Source organism: Notechis scutatus, chromosome 1 (genome assembly GCF_049901735.1).
Source record: "Notechis scutatus isolate UNSWTSFEM ecotype Mainland chromosome 1, rNotScu1.2, whole genome shotgun sequence".
Lineage (NCBI taxonomy): Eukaryota > Metazoa > Chordata > Lepidosauria > Squamata > Elapidae > Notechis > Notechis scutatus.
Window position 1 is genome coordinate 189947409 of NC_142009.1, and position 18779 is coordinate 189966187.

Genomic DNA, 18779 nt, shown 5'->3' on the forward strand with positions numbered 1-18779 from the left:
TTCTTTTTTAGCAGGAGTGCAATCTATCTCTGACATTTGTATAGAGAGAATTTGTATAGAGACATTTGTATAGAGAGAATTTCACTGTGATAAAATGAACCAAAGTCTGAGAATTTATATAGGGCAAGACTGGCTCAAATCAGACTTGATTGTTTAATGAAAAAGATGCTTAACTGATATTAGCTTATCCTTTATTATTTTGAATCTTTAAAATGCAAAATATTAACTGCTTTGATATTTTTAGTTTGAAATGTTATATAAGTGTTTTAAATAAATAAATCCACTTTCCATTCATGGGGTTCAATTTTTGATGCAGGCAAAAATTGATTATTTGTTTTACTCATTACTGAGCATAGTTTCACAGAGTATTAATATTTATGCCATTGTACTTTGGTATCTTGTTACATCATCTCAATTGGTAAGCTAGATCTTACACTTACTATGCAGGGATTCAGACCAGTTTTGTTAATGCTTGTAATCTACTTTCTTTATTTCAGCAAAGTACCAGTAGATTGAAGTACTAGTTTTTAGACTCTACAACACAAAAATATAAAAAATCCAAAATACAGAAAACCACAGTCATTTCGAAAGTGATTAAAATGTCACATGAAATTTTGCAGTGGAGCAGTGATCATGAATGTATTTCACAATGCAAATAGGTAGAAGTTTGCGTGTTTTTTATAGAGAATCCTCAGATCTGAGCAATTCGTTCTAGGACTCGTCGATAATCTGAAATAAGTTGCTGGTACGTCTCTTCCAATTGTTTATGTTGTAAATTTAGGTCTATTTGGTTCAACTGATTGGTCAACTCTTCTGGTCTTAAACACCTTCTCATCTTGGCAATCTCTCTTTGCTTTTTCTAGAAAACAAAGGATTTACACATATGAACATTACCACATTTCACCACTTCCTGCCAGTTCATTGACACTGTGATGAAATAATAGATTTGTATTCTACTAAAATAAATTAAAGATTAATTGGAGATTTCCTTACCAGGAATGGAGGCAGAAAACTAAAAGAACTTGGAGAAGGGATATTCAGACAAAATAAAAAGGAAAGAAAGTTGGCATTTGGGAAAGTCTGAGTGGTGAATAAAGTGTCCATTGACTCCTTCCCCTCATGACAAATTCAAATAAAAAATTAAAATGATAGAAAGGCACCTTATATGGGCCCATCAATCTTCTTTTTACATCCAATCTATAACTTCTGGATTGTTCTGCATTACTCATGTCTGTTGCATGTAACCGGAGAATTTCATAAACTCGCCGTGTATGTTGCTAAGAGTAAAAGGAAAAACATATGACAAAACAAGTTGGAATAATTGTTCGCAATGTATAAAATTAAAAATCTTGCCTACTATCTTTTCTTCCTGACTACAGTTTCCATCCCTTAAATTTCAGCAGTCACTGTACAATTCATCATATTAGTTTTAATCTCTCCTCTTTTTCAAGGACGTAACTTTCTCAAATCTTATTTATTCATTTGTAGCATTCATATACCACCTAGCCTACATAACTCCAGGTTGTTTAAAATATTAACTCAAACATATCAAAGCCTAACCTCAGCAAGATATAAACTACAAAAACATAGCAGACCATCCACCCTAAGCTCCTGATTGAAACATGGCACATAATTGTAATAAGCAAATAAATAATTCTGGTGTGTATGTGGATGAGGTGTACAATTTTCATTCTAGACAAAAGATTTTTCATTTTGCAATCTGTAAGTTTCAAATAGTCGAGCCTTCTGAACATTTTTCCCTAGAAAATTGGTGTCCTAAATTCTTCAAAGATTTTATTGCATAACTATACAAAAGTCAAATCTCAACAACAATTTGAAATTCACTGTTGGTAACCGATACAATATTACCATAACTTTGAAAAATGCTACCTTAAAACTTGTGGGGTTTGTAGAACCTATCAATAAAAGAAGCTGCATTGTACTAAATAGTTCTCAACACAATAACTATTATATATAGTTTTGGTTACAATGTAGTCCTTCTGTAAATAATTCCTTATCTAAGGGCACTTTGCAGATAGTCCTAGACCCAGAACTATTCGTTCAGTGACCATTCAGTCATGACAGCACTGAACAAATGGTAGTTATAACCAGTCCTCAGCATTCTGACCATTCCTAGCACCCACTATGGTCACGTTATTGCAATCTGGGCACTTGGCAAGCAGTTCACACTTACGACCAGTTGCAGTGCTCTACAATCACATGATCACCATTTGCAATTTTCCCTGCTGGCTTACTCAAAAGGTCAATTGGAACGCCATCAACCAGGAAGGTTACAGGTCACTGGGATAAGTATCCCCCACGTGTGTACTCTCCTGCAGATCCTCTGCACTTGTGCTGCATTGTTCAGTCATGAGCCCCATGCACTCTTCCCAACCCTTGTCAAGCCTTTCTCACACTCTCACCAACTTGGGCCATGACTCTTGCATAACCCCTCATGTACCTTTCCTAACCTGTGCCTCTCGGGAACCTGCCCTGACCCTCCCCCATGTTTCCTCATTCCCTCCCCCTGCCTGCAAGTCTGGGACAGGCAACTTCCTGCCAGCTTCCTCACTGTCTTTGGTTGTGGGAAGTGAGGTAGTTGCCTCACCTTATGATAATGGAATTCAGTTAACGGTGGCAACCGAGACTGTAAGGATTGCTGGCCCTAGTGATGACACCATACTTAGCAACAGAAATTCTGGTCCCAATTGCTGTCATAAGTTGAGGATTGCCTATATCATTCTACATTCCCTGCAGCTGCAAGGGAAAAGAAAAACCAACAACAATCTTATTTAGCAAAGTTCCAAGTAGGATATAGAATACTTCTTCAAACAGGACACCAATTTGCAAAATGTCAATATTGGATACATTTAAAATATTATTAATACCTTATTTACTTTCAGCTTCTGTTGAGCTTCTATTACCATATCTTGACTGAAGCCTTGCTTAAGATTCTCTGGAGAAAAGCAGGGTAAATCTTGACACAATTTTACTAATACAAAATCTCGCAATTTCACATAGCTTTCAGATGGATCTTCAGCTAAAAGAAGAAAAGATAAATGTTAGATTTGCAACCAGAAGTTTTCCTTTATGAATTAATACTACAAGACCATTCAAAACAGTTAAAGAAACACCCATGATTATCAATATACCAGGGGCTGCAATGGCTCACATGGAAGGACACTGGGCCTGCACACCGCTGAGGTTGACGGCTTGATTCCTATGAGCAAATAAACCGCATAGGGCCAAGAAAGGAGCCTCCCCCAATTGCCTACCAGCATTCAGGCATCCCGCGGACAAAGATAATACCACCCCCAAAATTCCTTTCACAGAGGCAGCCAGCCACCTCGGTGATCCCTGGATAACACGTGCCATATGCTTAAAAAAAATATCAATATATCCATATCCAAGGCCTGAAAACCTTCCATAGTTGCTTTCAGAAAAAAAAAATATCTAACAAATCTACCACCAGGGTTTGCTTAACATTCTCACTCAAATTCCCAATATACATTCATTGCTTTATGAAAGTGGTAGGGGTTGGTGCTGTTCTAGTGGGCAAGTGGCACAACACAAGCACAAACAACAAGCACAAGCAATTGGAAATCAACGGCCTGGCAAGTAACATGGTCCTATGCCATGTAGAGCTTTACAGGCAATAACAGCACTTTGAACTGCACTTGGAAGCTCAGTGGAAGTTGGTGCATCTGAAGCCCACTGAAAACTACTGCAGCTCAAGTAGGAGGCAAAAATATGTTATTGCCTGGAATTGCTGAAATGCATTCTGGACAAGTTGCATCATCTGAATATTTTTCAAGAGCAGACCCAACTAGAGTATATTACAGTAGTAGAAATTGGGGGGGGGGGGAGAGAGAGAGACTGAAGTGCACCTCCCATTTCTATTACTATGAGCTAATAAATCTAAATACAGGTAGTTTTCTTTCATGAAGCTAATTGGGACTAGAAACTCCATTAAGAGATGTGATTGTAAGTTGAAAAAAAAAATGTGATCACACTGCTTAGCAGTGGCAATTCCAGCAGTCCTGATTGTTGTCATTAAGTAAGAACCTTATGTGATTCACTGCCAGCTTCCTCATTGACTTGGTTTGTTGGATACCATCAGGGAAGGTTGCAGACCATGAACATGGGAGCATGGGAAGTTGCGACAGCCATAAATATGAGGACCAATTGTAACTGCCACTTGTGCAGTGCCATTCAGTACCAAGTTCAAATGGTCACTGAATGATTAAACAAGAACTACCTGTAAATACAATAAATCTATAAAAATCTGTGCAAAGCCTCTCCTGGCCACAGGTGTCAGTTACTCTTTGAGCGGAACTAATATCTCAATAAGACCTCCAAACTGCACACAGGTTCTGTCTGAGGAAGTGCAATCCATTCAGAGCAAAAGATGACAAGTTTCTGAATCCAACCTTCCTTCCCAATTCATAGCTACCCAGTTATTTCAGACTGAGTGGACACCTGTTCTTCTCCATCCAGACCTTCATAGCCTTCAGACACTAGGCACTCCAGACTCAGCAGAGTACTGGTAATACCATACTGTGTCTCAATGGATAACCTTATTTAGTTAGCTGAATTTAGCTGTTAGGAATAGAGTGCACAGTCCTGAGGAACCCCACAGAGCAGAAGCTTCAGGCTCAACCTCTTTTCCCTATTAACAATGGTTAGATTGGCCTTGGAAAAAGGAGGAGGACCACCATAGCGCTGTTTCCCTGTATCAAGAAGAGCCAGGGCAGTTGCACTATTCCCCAGCTTCCAGCACATCTGAAGAGTTCCTAACCTCACTTCAAAACTTTAACTCTTTGCTACATGCTTAACCCTCCTCAAAATTTATTCTGAGTCCTGCAAACACATTCCCAACCTTGGTACTGCCTCACTCCAAAACAAAGAACACTTTTATACAACACATTTAAAAAAATAATAGATTGTCAAAACTATCCGCCATTTTCCTCTTCTGAATATTCCAATAATGACTCAGATATAATAATATCCCATTTCATTCTACATGCATCACATCTATTTCCTACATGTTAAGTTAGCTAAATGTAATGCATACATTCATTATGCTGAGACTACTACTCTCTCAAAGACTCGTAATGATTTGCAATGTAAACACAAACACAACCAATAAAACAATGTCTCATAATACTTAGTGTAATTCTTAGGCATCTGCAACTGACAATCTTAACTATTAAAACATTTTTAAATAACTGTTTTCATGATTCTAAACACTTGCACATTAAATTAAGTTCTAGTCTATATCCCATGAGCCCCTCCTGAGTGTTGTCCATGCATATTTAACTTTACATACACACACACACACACATCCATATCCCATGAGCCCCATATTTGATAATGAAAGCCATGAGTTTTGAATATTTTTTGTTGATTTCTCACAGGTTGATTTCATAGGCCACTGTAAAGAGCAATCCCTTGTGGTGAAGAAGCATTTTTTCCGACATATTTTTGGTTTCCTTCCACATAGGATTTAACTTAAAGATACTAAGCTTGTGACTAAGCTTGTCATGCTTTGGCAGAAGAGATTTTTACTCATAAGGTATAGCTCATCTCATACCAAGACTCCCTCATCCTGGTAACTTGGGCCATGGTCCCAGAAAGCAAGCAATCCAAATTAATAAATTTTTGAATTTTTTATTATATCTCCCAATTCTGAACTCTTTCAGTGTATGAGCAATGAAATAAATATTAACCTTGGACTGTTGTAAAAAAAATGTACTCTGGTTTGATCAATTGATCAACTTTGGAAGTGTTGAATAGAAATATTAGAGAGGACCAAAATATAAAAGGAATGAAAATCAAAAAGGAGGAATTTAAACTACAAGCCTTTGCGGATGATTTGGTTTTCATTTTGGAAGATCCTCTAGAGACAGCTTTAAAACTATTGGAAAAGATAGAGACGTACGGTGAGATGGCTGGTTTGAAAATAAATAAAGATAAAACAAAGATTCTGACAAAGAACATGTTATTTAGACAAAGAGAAGAACTGGCAGACCTATTGAAAATTCAAGTCACGAACAAGGTTAAGTATCTGGGGATATATTTGACGTCAAGGTGTACTACATTGAAAGAGAACAATTATATTAAACTCAAACAGCAGATAGCATTTGATTTGAAGAAATGGGAAAACCTACAACTGTCATTAATAGGCAGAATTTCAACAATCAAGATGAATATTTTACCCAGAATTTTATATTTGTTCCAAACAATACCAATTAGGCTTGGCAAAGATTATTTTGAAGATTTAAATAAAATTGTGTTGAAGTATATATGGCAAGGTAAGAAAGCGAGAATAAAATTAAAACTTTTACAAGATGCTAGAACTAGGAGGATTTGGCCTTCCTAATTGGGAGCTGTATTATCAAGCTGCAAACTTGATGTGGGCCAAAGAATGGATAACATTAAGAAAGACTAGATTGTTGACACTAGAAGGACATGATTTATTACTGGGCTGGCATGCTTTTCTGTATAAGCTTTTCTGTGGTATGCTTTTCTGTGGTATAAGGGAACTAAATCGCAGGGCTATTTTAGAAGGCATTATATACGGGAGTCTTTATGGTTAAACTGGGAGAAAATTAAGAGACGATGCTATTTGAAAATTCCAGTTTGGTTATCAACTATTGAAGCTTTTTCTTATCCTATAACATACAAGAAGGAACAAACAGTTAGATATGGGGAAATATTGGATGAAAAGGGTGAACTTAAAACGATGCAAAATCTAGAAGAACAAGGTATAAAGATGAATTGGTTTTCATATGTGCAAATACATTCAAGGTATGTTAAAGATTCTAAAATAGAGGGATTCTATGATAAATTGACTGACTTAGATAAGATTTTGACAGGTACTGATGAAAAAGTGATTAAAAAATTATATGGTTATTTACTGGAAATTAGAGGAAGAACAAGTTAAAGAAACGATGATTGTTTGGGGGAAGAATTTTGGATATGGGATTGATTTGGAGAAATGGCAAAAACTGTGGTCTCAAAATTATAAAATGACAATGTCAACAGCATATAAAGAAAATCTGTATAAGATGTTTTACAGGTGGCATTTCCCCCCCGACAAGAATAGCAAGAATGTTCAAGAATAAATCTGAAAAATGTTGGAAATGTCATCAGACACCTGGCTCATATTACCATATGTGGTGGACTTGTGAGGACGCTAGAAAATATTGGACTAAAATTCGCATATGGTTGGAAAAAATGACAAAGAAACATATAGATTTAAAACCAGATATTTTTTTATTGGGAATCTTACCTGATACATACAATAAAAATCTGAAATATTTGATTGTAAATGTATTGACAGCGGCTAGGATTGTATTTGCTAAAAATTGGAAGAGTGAGAAAATACTATCACAGGAAGAAATTATTAAGAAAATATTGGAATGTGCTGAAATGAGTAGATTGACATTTGAAATTAGAGAACAAGAAGATAAACAATTTTATGAAGTTTGGGATCTTTTCTATCAATGGCTAGATAATAAAATATAATAATAGAATATTTAGAATTTTAGGAAACAATGAATACATATTTCTTTTTCTTTTTTTGATACTATCCTTATAAAATTTTATTAAGATAGACTTGGTATGACTTTATGATTTGCTATAAAATAAATTAAGTAAATTATAGTTATCTCGTTAAAGTATGAATTAACAAAATTATAGTCAAATGATTGTTTAATAATGATATCAGGCTATATAATTGTTGATTGATAATATGAGTTATTATGTAATATAACTACAATGGAGACTATGAAATGGATGCACACAAAAAAGTGATAAACCAACCGATATACTGTCTGTAAACTCATGAAGGAAAGATGATGTTTTTATGTTTTATGTGTTTTTATTTGTTGTTAAAATTAATAAAACTGTTTTCAAAAAAAAAAGTACTCTGGTTTGATCAATTCCATTACTTTGGTTCAATTAAATTCGTCAGTCTCAGCATTTGAATGAACTCTGAATCAAAAGAGAGGCAAAATTACACAATACTTAGGCATAATAAATATATCTAATATTTATTAAAAACTGAAGCCACTAACTCCTATGGAATATTCCATTCTTTGCTGCAAAGTTATATTTGTGTAAAAAGATGTAACAAATTGTCAGTTTGGTCTCAATAAAGACCTCTCATGAATGTTCACTGCAGCCAAAGTTTCAGAAGCCATGAGGGCACCGAGACCAGACAATGAATGTAAGAAATGTGCAATGGCCTGAATCTTTCTGTTAGCTATTCATGTATTTAGATAAACACTTTGTGCTTGTTTTGCTATTAAGGAAAAGATGGGAAGAGAGAGATTTAGTTTTATACAGGAAGAGTTCCCACAGGGGAAAGAGGGGCCACAGATCCTAGACTGGCATCAGATGTAGTATCTTAAAAATGCCAGAATTGGGGAAGACATTGAAAAATAAATGAGATAAAATTAAAAACAAAAAAACAAAATGTGAGCTGTGAAACCTGACTTAAGTTCGGCAATAATTATATTGAAGCATTGTTGATTTGAAGGTACATCCAGAAAAGAATGCTGAAGACTCAAAAAGGAAGGTGTGTTGTGGGATGTTGTTGTTCAGCCACATGAGCCTCCAGGGATAGACGAGCATGGGAGATCAAAGGTTTTACAAACTAGAGTAAAACCAGCTGGCAGCTCGACTCACAGAGAGAAAATTGCTCCTAGTATTTGTAAGGCCCTCCTAAATTCTAATTTATAAAGTTAAGCAGTGCTCATATATATTAAGTCAACATTATAGAGTGCATAAGCATTCCAGTCAGAAAATACTTTTTTTTTTTTTTTAAAACAAGTTTTATTAATTTTTAAAACACACAAATTATCATTATTCATTACATGTTTAAACCTTTTTCCATTGTAAATTTAACAAGTCAGATAAATTATGATTCTGTTTTAAACCATTTCCATATAATATACCAAAACCTCTTATTCAATTTCTCTTTACTTCTCTTTACTCTTATTCAATATCATTATTATTATTTCATCTGATTCTTTCTGACTTAGTTACCATTATTCTCATTCTATATTTCTACAAGTTTTTACCAATTCTCCCCCAAAAAGACATATACACACAACACACAAAACATAAAAAAATCTTTTTGGAAAGTAACTTGGGCCCAGGTATCTCTCTCTTCATGGACTTCAATTATATTCATGCTCATCTTACATATCATTACTTATTTTATTTACCATTCTAAACCTTCTATATTAACTTCTCCACATATTTCACACTTCTTAATTCTACCTTAATTAATCATCTTAGTTTAAATCATTATACTTGTATCTTTTGTCCATTTTTTATCATCCCTTTGTCTCATCCCTTATGAAAAAAAAGAAAATCAGTTTCTCCTGAAATCATTAATCAGAGTATGATGCCTTTCTATCTCCCCCTAAGTTAATCAAATTAATCTTTAAAATAATATCTAATACCCAATCAGATTTTGCTTGGTACATTCTATCTAACTAATACATCCAACACAATTAAGTGCATAATTAGACAATAAATCCAAATATTAAAAAGAAATACTATAATAAAAATTTTATAATAACATCAATCCCATAATTTTATTAAACTCTTTAATTAAAACAATATTCTAAACCTCTCCTATTATTAAGTTTTAAAGCCAATCATTTTTAAACATTTTAACATTTTAATCTCTTATCAACTCTTAAACCATTGCAATACTACCATCTCATCTTATGTACCTTGCAAAATCTTTTTTTTTAAAAAAAATTTATACTTTATCCATTATCCATAAAAATTCCTTTTTTCCATTTAATTTCAAAACATTGTAGCTTTTCTCCACCTTTTCCTTTCTTTCTTTTCCCAACAAACCTTTCTACCCCCCTTCTTCTAGCCTCTGCCTTACCGGCTTCCCTTCTCTGTCGTATTTCTTTTCCCCTTTGTTTACAATCATCATATTGGTTTTGCACTTTATTTTTCCCTTTCTTAAATGTTTTTTTGGATCTTAAGTCCTTAAATCCTTTAGTTTTCTTCTTTTCTCTTCTCTTCTTTTGTTTCTCTCTTCCTTTTTTCTGGATCAAATTCTGAGATTCATTAAAGATGGCTCCTTCCTTTCTTTCTTGTTCCTCTGCTGTCTTCATCTGTTGTAATTTTTGTTGATAATTAGTAAGCGCCATTTCTAAGAAAAGGAAAGCTTCTTCCACACCATCTTTACCATTTTTTTTGCTTGTTCATATTCTTTTCTAAGTTCCTCAACAGAAAGAGCCATTATAAATCTTTTCTTTTCTTTTCTCCTTCTTTCTTCTTACAACAACCAGAATATTCAAAAGAAAATAAAAAAGATAAAACAGTCCCAAAGTTATCAATCAGTCCAAACCAAGGCAGAGTTCTCACTTTCTCCTTCTGGGGTAATATCAATCAAAGAGAAAGAAAGTCCAAATCTGTTTAAAATCTTATTACAATATATTCTAGTCTTCAAATCCTTAAGGCATCTGCTCCAACAAATCTTAGCATACAAATATTTTCTTCTTAATCCTCTCTCTTCCCACTCATCGCTTAAAACCAATTTCCACCTAAAAAATAGGTTTCTTAATATCCAGTTATTTATTCCGTAGGAAAAGAGGGAAAGCTATCCTTTCAGCACCTTCAAGCAGCCGCTTTTTTCCTCTTCTGGCAGGTATTATTCAGAGAATCATACTTTTCAGGAATTTTATTAAATATGTCTTAGAGTCCTAGGAGCCAAGAAAACTTTCTCCTCTCAATCACTTTCTCCACTTCCTCCTGCGCATTCTTACCCGGCTGCCAGCTTCTTTGTGGCGGCTATTACGGACCGCCGCTGCACCGTCCTGGGAAAAGGGAGTTCTGCCGGCCAGGGAGGGAGTCTGCAGCACCCCAAACCCTTCTCCGGATCCCCTACTTCAGCTGCCCCTGCAGGCAGCCTAGCTCCGCACCCGGCTGGGTCGGAGCCCCAAAACGGCTAGCGCGGCAGGGATCGCGCAGCTTCGCAAATCCCTGCCGCCGCGGAAGCCGACAAACCGGAAGTTTTCCAGTCAGAAAATACTTATGTCACATAATATTAAGCAGAGGGGAAAGATTAGGTCACTCTGCAGTTCAGAACCTCAACCAGCTATGTTTATCTAGAAATGGAAAAGAGGAGGTGGATTAGCAGAAATGGCTAAATTGATCTGCCTGGCCAGGGGTAAAACAAGTCATTTTATACAAGACTGGAAAGCTTTTATGGACTTTTTTCCCCTCTGAAAATGGAAAAAAAAAAAAGAATGAAATGGTGATTTCTGGATTTGCTGATTGAGAAAAGGGTTGAGTATGGGACAGGGATTTTTGTAATGTAATTTTAAAGAGGGAGTAATGCTAATTAAGTTTGTAGCTGCTGCAAAGAAGATTGGAAATCGCTTCTTTAATTATACTTTTTCTAGCTGCACTGTTTTTTAAACTTTTTCTTTTACCTTCTATTTTCTAACTTATTTATATATTTTCATGTTTATCTTTTAGCTATGTTAAATCTTCATAAAATTTATACCTTTTTATTTTTTTTTAAAAAAAGCATAGGTGGGAGGGTCCAAGTTTAATATTTCTGGATGTAAATGAACTTGCTAAATCTACAAAGGAATGCAATTAGGAAATCAAGACTAGATTCTTAACAAAAGTAACTTGCTTGCTTTTATGTCTGGCTTTTTGAATAAAAGGAAAAATAACCTGAAATAGTTTATACTGAGTTCATCTGTAAAATCTTGAGAATCTACAGTAAGCCCTTGTGACAAAGCAGTTTACTATCAAGAGTCTGCCAGGATAGTAACAACGCTAAGTAATAAAACTATTTTCTTCCCTAAGCATTAATGTCAGGAATTTATCTCTTTCAAATACCATTAAGTTAAGGAAGCTAGGCTGAACGAAATGGTGCAGTTCTATTGGCAGAATAATATACTAGGTAGTTTTTGATTTACGACCACAATTGAGCCCAAAAATTATGTTTATAAATGAGAAATCTGTTGTGAGTTTTGCGTCATTTTATGATTTTTCTTGTCGTATTTGTTAAGTGAATCACTGCAGTTGTGAGATTAGTAACACAGTTGTTAAATGAATCTGGCTTTCCCACTGACTTTGCTTATCAGAAGGTCACAAAATGTGACAAGACCCTGGGACAATGCAACTGTCACAAATATGAATCAGTTGTCAAGCATCCTATTCTAAATCACATGACCACGGGGATGCTGCAATGGTCAAAAGTGTGAAAAATGGCCTTAAGTCATTTTTTCAGAGCTGTTGCAAATTTGAACAGTCACTAAATGAACTGTTATAAGTCAAGGACTATATTTACAGCAGCACAACACATTTCTCTTCATGCCTGTGCTTTCAAAAGATTGAGAGATAGTAGGGTACCAATACAGGTCTCAAATATGAATGGGGGGGGGGGGGATTCTGTTTGTGTAATGTCAGATACCACCATTCTCACTACAAGTCAAACTCAAGAGCCTTAACAAAACTTTAGTTTGCTCAGGTAGTTCTTTTCTTATATCAAAACTGTGCCGTTATATATTGTGTATTGCAGTTCCCAATAAAAAATGGTTCCCTGGAACTGCTAGAATTTAATCAAAAGGTTAACTAACTCATCAATAACTACTTTACAAATGCAATTATCTTGGGTATCTCCCTTAGTTTGATGCATTTTTTAATATAACCACCTGATAACTTTCAATATCATCTCACTTTCATAATTTTCTATCTTGTTCCCATTTGTCCAACCCAGTTGTCTTTTAACAGCAGCAGTGAAAAATAGATGAAAAGAGACCCATCTCTGCATTTCAAGCTCCTAGTCAAAAACAGCATGTTCCCTAGCAAATTATTCTACAGGGCAATTTAATCTGTTTTAGAGTACTTTTACTGAAAAAATACGCATCACGCTCCAGTCAGAGCCCTGTTTTATCTGCTACAGTATGTGCTGGCAGTTCCATTTCTAAGTACTGTTAAGTAACACAGTAAATTTGTATCTTATAAAAAAAATCAGATAGAATTTTTAAAATTGACATTTATGTTATCCTTAGTGAATGATATGGAATATGTGGATGACCTTGAGGGACAAGGGAAAGAGATGCTGGCTAGGGAACAATCAGACAGGAGAGAAAGAAGCCTACAGTCACTTAACACTCAGAGAAAGAAACTTAGGGGGGGGGGGGAAACACCCTAAAAGTGGTGAGGGAAAGTTTGTAACTTCAAACTTACACAATTCTGTTAATATAGTCTTATGACAAGACTTCATTAAAGTAGATTTAGTACACTTAATTGTGTTTCCTGTCTAGTTTGCCATGGAGGTCTCATAGTCACCAGCTACAGCAGTATTTTTTTTAATTTTTTTTGGGTGTCGGGTGATAAAATGGTATGGTGTGAGATATTATATGGCTTTTATATATGAGACTGAAATTCAACTACAGATATGCATTAGCCGTTCAGATATATGTCTAAATTAATTACATTATTTAACTGTACATTAATCTTTTTGTGTTTTTACCGCGCAACCATCAAATGGGAAACCATTTTTAAATTTTTTTTTGAAAATTATCATATAGTTTAGATGCAATATACAAATGTCACAGGTTTAGTTTTTCTGAACACATTCATTCAACCGCATAAAAAGCACATAATGTGACTGAAGATTTACATGGTAGTGATTTGCTTCCAATACACTTATGCTACCAGCATTTCTTTCCCTACCACTATCCTGCCATCAAATATAATCCCTCACTGATTCGTAAGGAATACGTTAAAATGCACATTATTATAAGGTTGCATAATACTTCAGACTGAAAGGCAAAAAGGTGACTTGGAGCATGCAGAGGCATCAATGTACCACCTGTCTGCAACCGCTAAAACCAAATATATCTGTTCCCAAGACTGTTCAGCAGCTGCAGGGAGCAGACATGCAATCCCAGAAAAAGACACAGCTGCTTTGAGTTGCAGACAAGTGCTATATAAGGAGCCCGCCCACTCCAAAGCACTCCCTTGCCTTTGAATCCAAAGCATGGGCACAGACCTATATTATAATACAAGAATGACCTTGTGGGTTTTGAAAAATGGCTTGTGAAAGTATATCAATTTTTGTTTAAGAAACACAAAACGTGAAAGTATACAAAAAACAATTTATAAAGACTATCTCATGCTTTCAGTATAGCACAGGGACAAATATGAATTCAAATAAACTATAATATACAGGATACCAAAGACATTTAATCATTGCTCCTTTCACAAAAGGGCCTTGGATCATAAATATTTAAAGGGGGAAATAGTTATATGACTGTCCCCTTGTAACGGCTCCTTCTAAAAGACAGGGACTTAATTTAACAAATAAGTAAAAAGGAACCTGTGGGTCTATGTAAATATAATTTATGTATATTTATTTATAAATATTTATTTTGCTAACATATTATACTATCTTTTACTATATACATATAGTCTTCTGTATGTTGAATTAGAAAACAATGGCTTGGAGACTAAAATCCATGGAAACACAGTCTTATTAGTTTTCTGCTCAAACTATATTTTCTCTTGATTGAATTAAGGATGAAGCAATTTCTACCACTTTCACTTATTCCCTATGGTTTCTTTGGATGTGGAATGACTGCTTGGACAGTGAAGTGAAGGGGCAAGAGTCAATAAAGATTAATTTCCCTCTTATGTTCTGGATAAAAATAGTAGAAATGTCTGATCTTTCCTGAATATCACCTCATGATACACAGAAGTTTTCCTTTTATGTTTTTGGAGAAGTTAATATATTTTACTTTTTAACTTTAAAAATAAAGTTATGGTTCATTTGTTCTATGGTAAACTTGTACCTTTTCAAAAGTTGAGTCCAAAATAATTTTATAGGAATTTTTCTCATTTCCTGTAGACATACATATATTTACAATGTAAATTAGGCAAACTGTTTAATTAAAAACTACTTTTAGGGATCTTATTTCTCTTACGCATACAGTTGTGTTTTTAAACACAAGAGATCCCTAAGAGTAGTTTTTGATTTAACAGTTTGCCTCAAGAAGACAATCTCTCCAAGGCAATTAACACCCCCCCACACACAACTTAAGATTCCTTGTCAAGCCAGCTATGTACTTCACAACCAAAATGCCTAATTATTTGGTAATCCTTGAGCAAAAGGGATGGATTTCCATGATGCACTCTTCTCAGTGAGAAAAAGATTTGAAAAATTATATTATACACAGTTCTTATGTAAGAAAGGGCAGTATTATCTTGACCTCCGATTAGTTGAACTTTGAAAGTTCACTTCATTTTGACAGATGAATTTCAAAAGCTAGCAGCTTCAATAAAGATTTATTTCAGATACCCTGTTATATCAAGTACTGTAGGAGATGACATGTAGTATCTATGGACAGTTTCTAATAGCCGGGCTCCATGGCCTTCTCCTTGGAATGGAGGCAATATCAGCATTTGGCTACAGGAAGAAGGGGAAAAAAGGTAACTGAAAGCTGTACATTTTACTTTTGAAACTTATTTATAATGATTTGCTATAAATAGGAGTTCGAATACAAGTAACTCTGAGATTCTTTCCCATTTTAGATGCAAAGAACATCTTAAAAAATGCAAAGCCAACCCAAATCTTGAAGTAAAAAAAATAACCCCCCCCCCCCAAATTAAAACCAAAATTAAAACCATTATTGACTATTATTGGGAATTTCAACAGTCCTCTCTTCTGAAATAAAAGGCAAGGCACGTGTTATGCTTCCAATTACCTTACACGTGGCCGGGTTTTGTCTGGGTACACATAGTAATTATAGACTGTCATATAGCCTACAGTCGCAGAGAGTGTCGCTCCATCCTTATTATACTTCTCAAATCTGCAGATAAAACAGAAAGCCAAGCAGGTCAATTACAGTCGCGCTCCCATGCAGTGTCCATTTTCTTTTCTATTCTGTGACTGAATTTTCAGTGTCAGCAAGCTACTCTGTGCGGGCCCAATGGGTACACCTGCTATGTTCTGAATGTACAATTCACTTAATTGGTGTGCAGCAACTTGGATAAATCAGTCCTCTTTACAGCACTTCACCACACTTGCCTATTATAACGATGAATAGGTGGCAAGTAAAAGAAAACACAGGCAAAGCTCATTTTACTGTTTAAGCCCTACATTCAGAGCTCCAGTGGACAACAGTATTTAATTTGGCTCTATTCTCAAGGTCTTGCGAAACATAATGGATGTAAACTCCAGCTTGATAAACAATAGCTTTTTTTCCTGTCCTGGGAAAAATATCATTATACTGTCCCAATAATTGGCCAGCCACAATTAAAACGCAGCCTTTATGGAGGTAATAAGGTCCACTATTGCTTTAGAATTGTACCTACACTAGAAAGTAGTTCCATCTTTCATCATCCACGTCAATGAAGCTCGCTGTTTCAATAAACCACATCAAGAAGGTCTGAAGCCTTTCATGATACTCTCGAAAGCCCGGGCATGTCATGTCAGCCTAGGGAAAAAGCTAGAAGAAGTCAGGTGAAACTTTTCACAGATGTGAAAAGGGCTCTTAGAAGGGTACATTCAAATTCTTTGGCAGGCAACTATGGGTGCACAAAAAGTGATATGACTCCCAAATAAGTTTTTTTTTTTTTTTACATATATCGCAAACAATTAACTGAATGTCATTTAAAAGTTGCCATGAAAACTTGTCACTTTGGGCAAAACATGTCTTCATTTTTTTTACCTTGTATATTTGATATGTTATGTCTTCACCTGCTTCTTCATTATGCACGGAATATGTATGCAATAATATCCCAAACGGCTTAAAATTAACTTCTTTTTCCAGCAGAGATACCAAGTCATCTACACTTCTGCTAAAGCCTGGGGGAATAATTTCTCTAATTTTACTTTCCACATCATCTGCCTGAAAACAAAGAAGGAAAAGCAATGTGAGTGTAAGCTCAGTTATACTGGAAAGTTAAATGTAAACTAATATTTTTCGTATCTACCCCTTGAAGAAATTCCTCTAAAATTCATCAGAAAGTTACGGTATTCTTCCTACTTTAGAGGTTTCACTAAGGGAAACTCTTATTTCCATTTTCAAAAAGATGAGAAACAAAAAAGGCCCAATCATTATATCATCACTGATGCTCAATAATGGCTACTTAAGCAAAACATTTACCATGGCTATGTTGCTTTTTGGTTATTGGAGGACAAAGGATTGTAGTAAAATAGATGAAATGGTTTCCTCAAAATAACACAAACAGAAATAGGTGTCAGCTAGGTCATAAAAGAAAACACTTAGACTTGGACAATATTTCTTCTTAAAAATAATTAAGAAATCCTACAGGTAGTCCTTGCTTACGCACCATTTGTTCAGTGACCGTTCAAAATTATGATGGAGCTGAACAGACTTAAGACCCATGCCCAAATTTACGGCCATTGCAGCACCCTTGTGGTCACATGATTGAAATCTGGGGAGTTGGCAACTTGTCTGCGCTTAAGGTAGGTTGCCAAGCACCCTGCAATCACATGATCACCATGTGAAATTTTCCCTGCTGGCTTCCCCAGGCAGTCAGTGGGGAAGCCAGCAGGGAAGATTGCAAGATGCTGCTGCCTGCCTAGAGAACTCCCTCTGGTTTGTAGGGACTGGCTGAAAAAAATCACAAAATCCAAGCTTGGCTTTCAGGAGGGCTTTTTCACCCAGCCTCAAGACCAATAGCGGGGTCTGACAGATTGGTTTCATCCTTGTGCAGGGAACAGCCTCTCTGTCAAACCGTGTTTTTGCTATCAAGCGTGAAGAAGGTCCCCCACTAAGGAACTTTTTCACCCAGCCTCTTTTAAGAGTCAGAGTGCTACCTACTGGAATTGATTTCACTCGACACAGGGTGCAGTCTGTCTGCCAAGCAGTTTTGCTTTCAGGGAGACCCACTGAAAAAGCCCAGGCTAAAATCCAAACAGGATTTTGGCATGGAGCGCTTGCAGCACAGGGTGTTTGCACCCAATCCTCAGAAATGTGGCAACTCCCTCTCATTTGTGGGGGCTGAATCCAAATGCCCAATACTGCAAATGTTTTGTGACAAACTTCTGCTTGGAATTTGTGGCGGTTCCCTTCTGCCCACGAAGGAAAACAAATTGAACTGCTGGGCTGGAGAAAAAAATCTTGGATCATAAAGATCTAAGCTTTTTTTTTCTCCAGTCCAGATCTGCAGTTCCCTTTGGGAGCTGCTGCTCTTTTGCTGTTGTGTCTGCTTAACAATTGCAATGGTGACAGCCAGGATTGCTGTCATTGAGCAAGGCAGTCATGTCTTAACTATCATAACAAGTGACCTACATTTCAGGGTCAGTTATGGTTATAAGTCAAGGAGTACCTATAAATCAAAGTTGCAATAAAAAAAAACTCAAACCCTTATAGAAAAGTTTTTTTTTTTAAATACTGATTTTGAAGAATGCATACGCATTTTTATTTTAAGTAAAAACACATTTCCTAGTCCCACTACAGGTAGCCCTCAACATATGATCACAATTGAGCCCAACATTTATGTTGCTAAGTGAGACATTTTGTTAAGTGAATTTTGCCTCATTTTACAAACTTTCTTGCCATGGTTGTTAAGTGAAGCACTGCAGTTGTTAAGTTAGTAACAAGGTTGTTAAATGAATCTGGCTTTCCCATTGCCTTTGCTTATCAGACGAAAGTGCAAAAGCTGATCATGTGACCCCCCCCCCAAAGACACTGCAACTGTCATAAATATGAGCCAAGCATCAGAATTTTGATCATGTGACAATGGGG

The 18779-nt window shown here is 35.8% G+C and overlaps 1 protein-coding gene across 2 annotated transcripts in view; it reads right to left on the bottom strand.

Moving 5' to 3' along the window:
• Window positions 1-460: 460 nt before the first annotated feature.
• The window catches only part of HAT1 (histone acetyltransferase 1), a 34863-nt gene continuing 16544 nt past the window's right edge, over window positions 461-18779 (bottom strand). For both annotated transcript variants that reach the window (XM_087949717.1, XM_026677710.2), the window contains exons 5-11: window positions 16734-16913; window positions 16378-16499; window positions 15768-15872; window positions 15363-15469; window positions 2889-3040; window positions 1161-1277; window positions 461-859 (exon numbers count right to left, since the gene is read on the bottom strand). In XM_087949717.1, the coding sequence (XP_087805843.1) occupies window positions 692-859; window positions 1161-1277; window positions 2889-3040; window positions 15363-15469; window positions 15768-15872; window positions 16378-16499; window positions 16734-16913 (951 nt within the window). In that variant the 3' untranslated portion in view covers window positions 461-691. The remainder of the gene's footprint in view (window positions 860-1160; window positions 1278-2888; window positions 3041-15362; window positions 15470-15767; window positions 15873-16377; window positions 16500-16733; window positions 16914-18779) is intronic.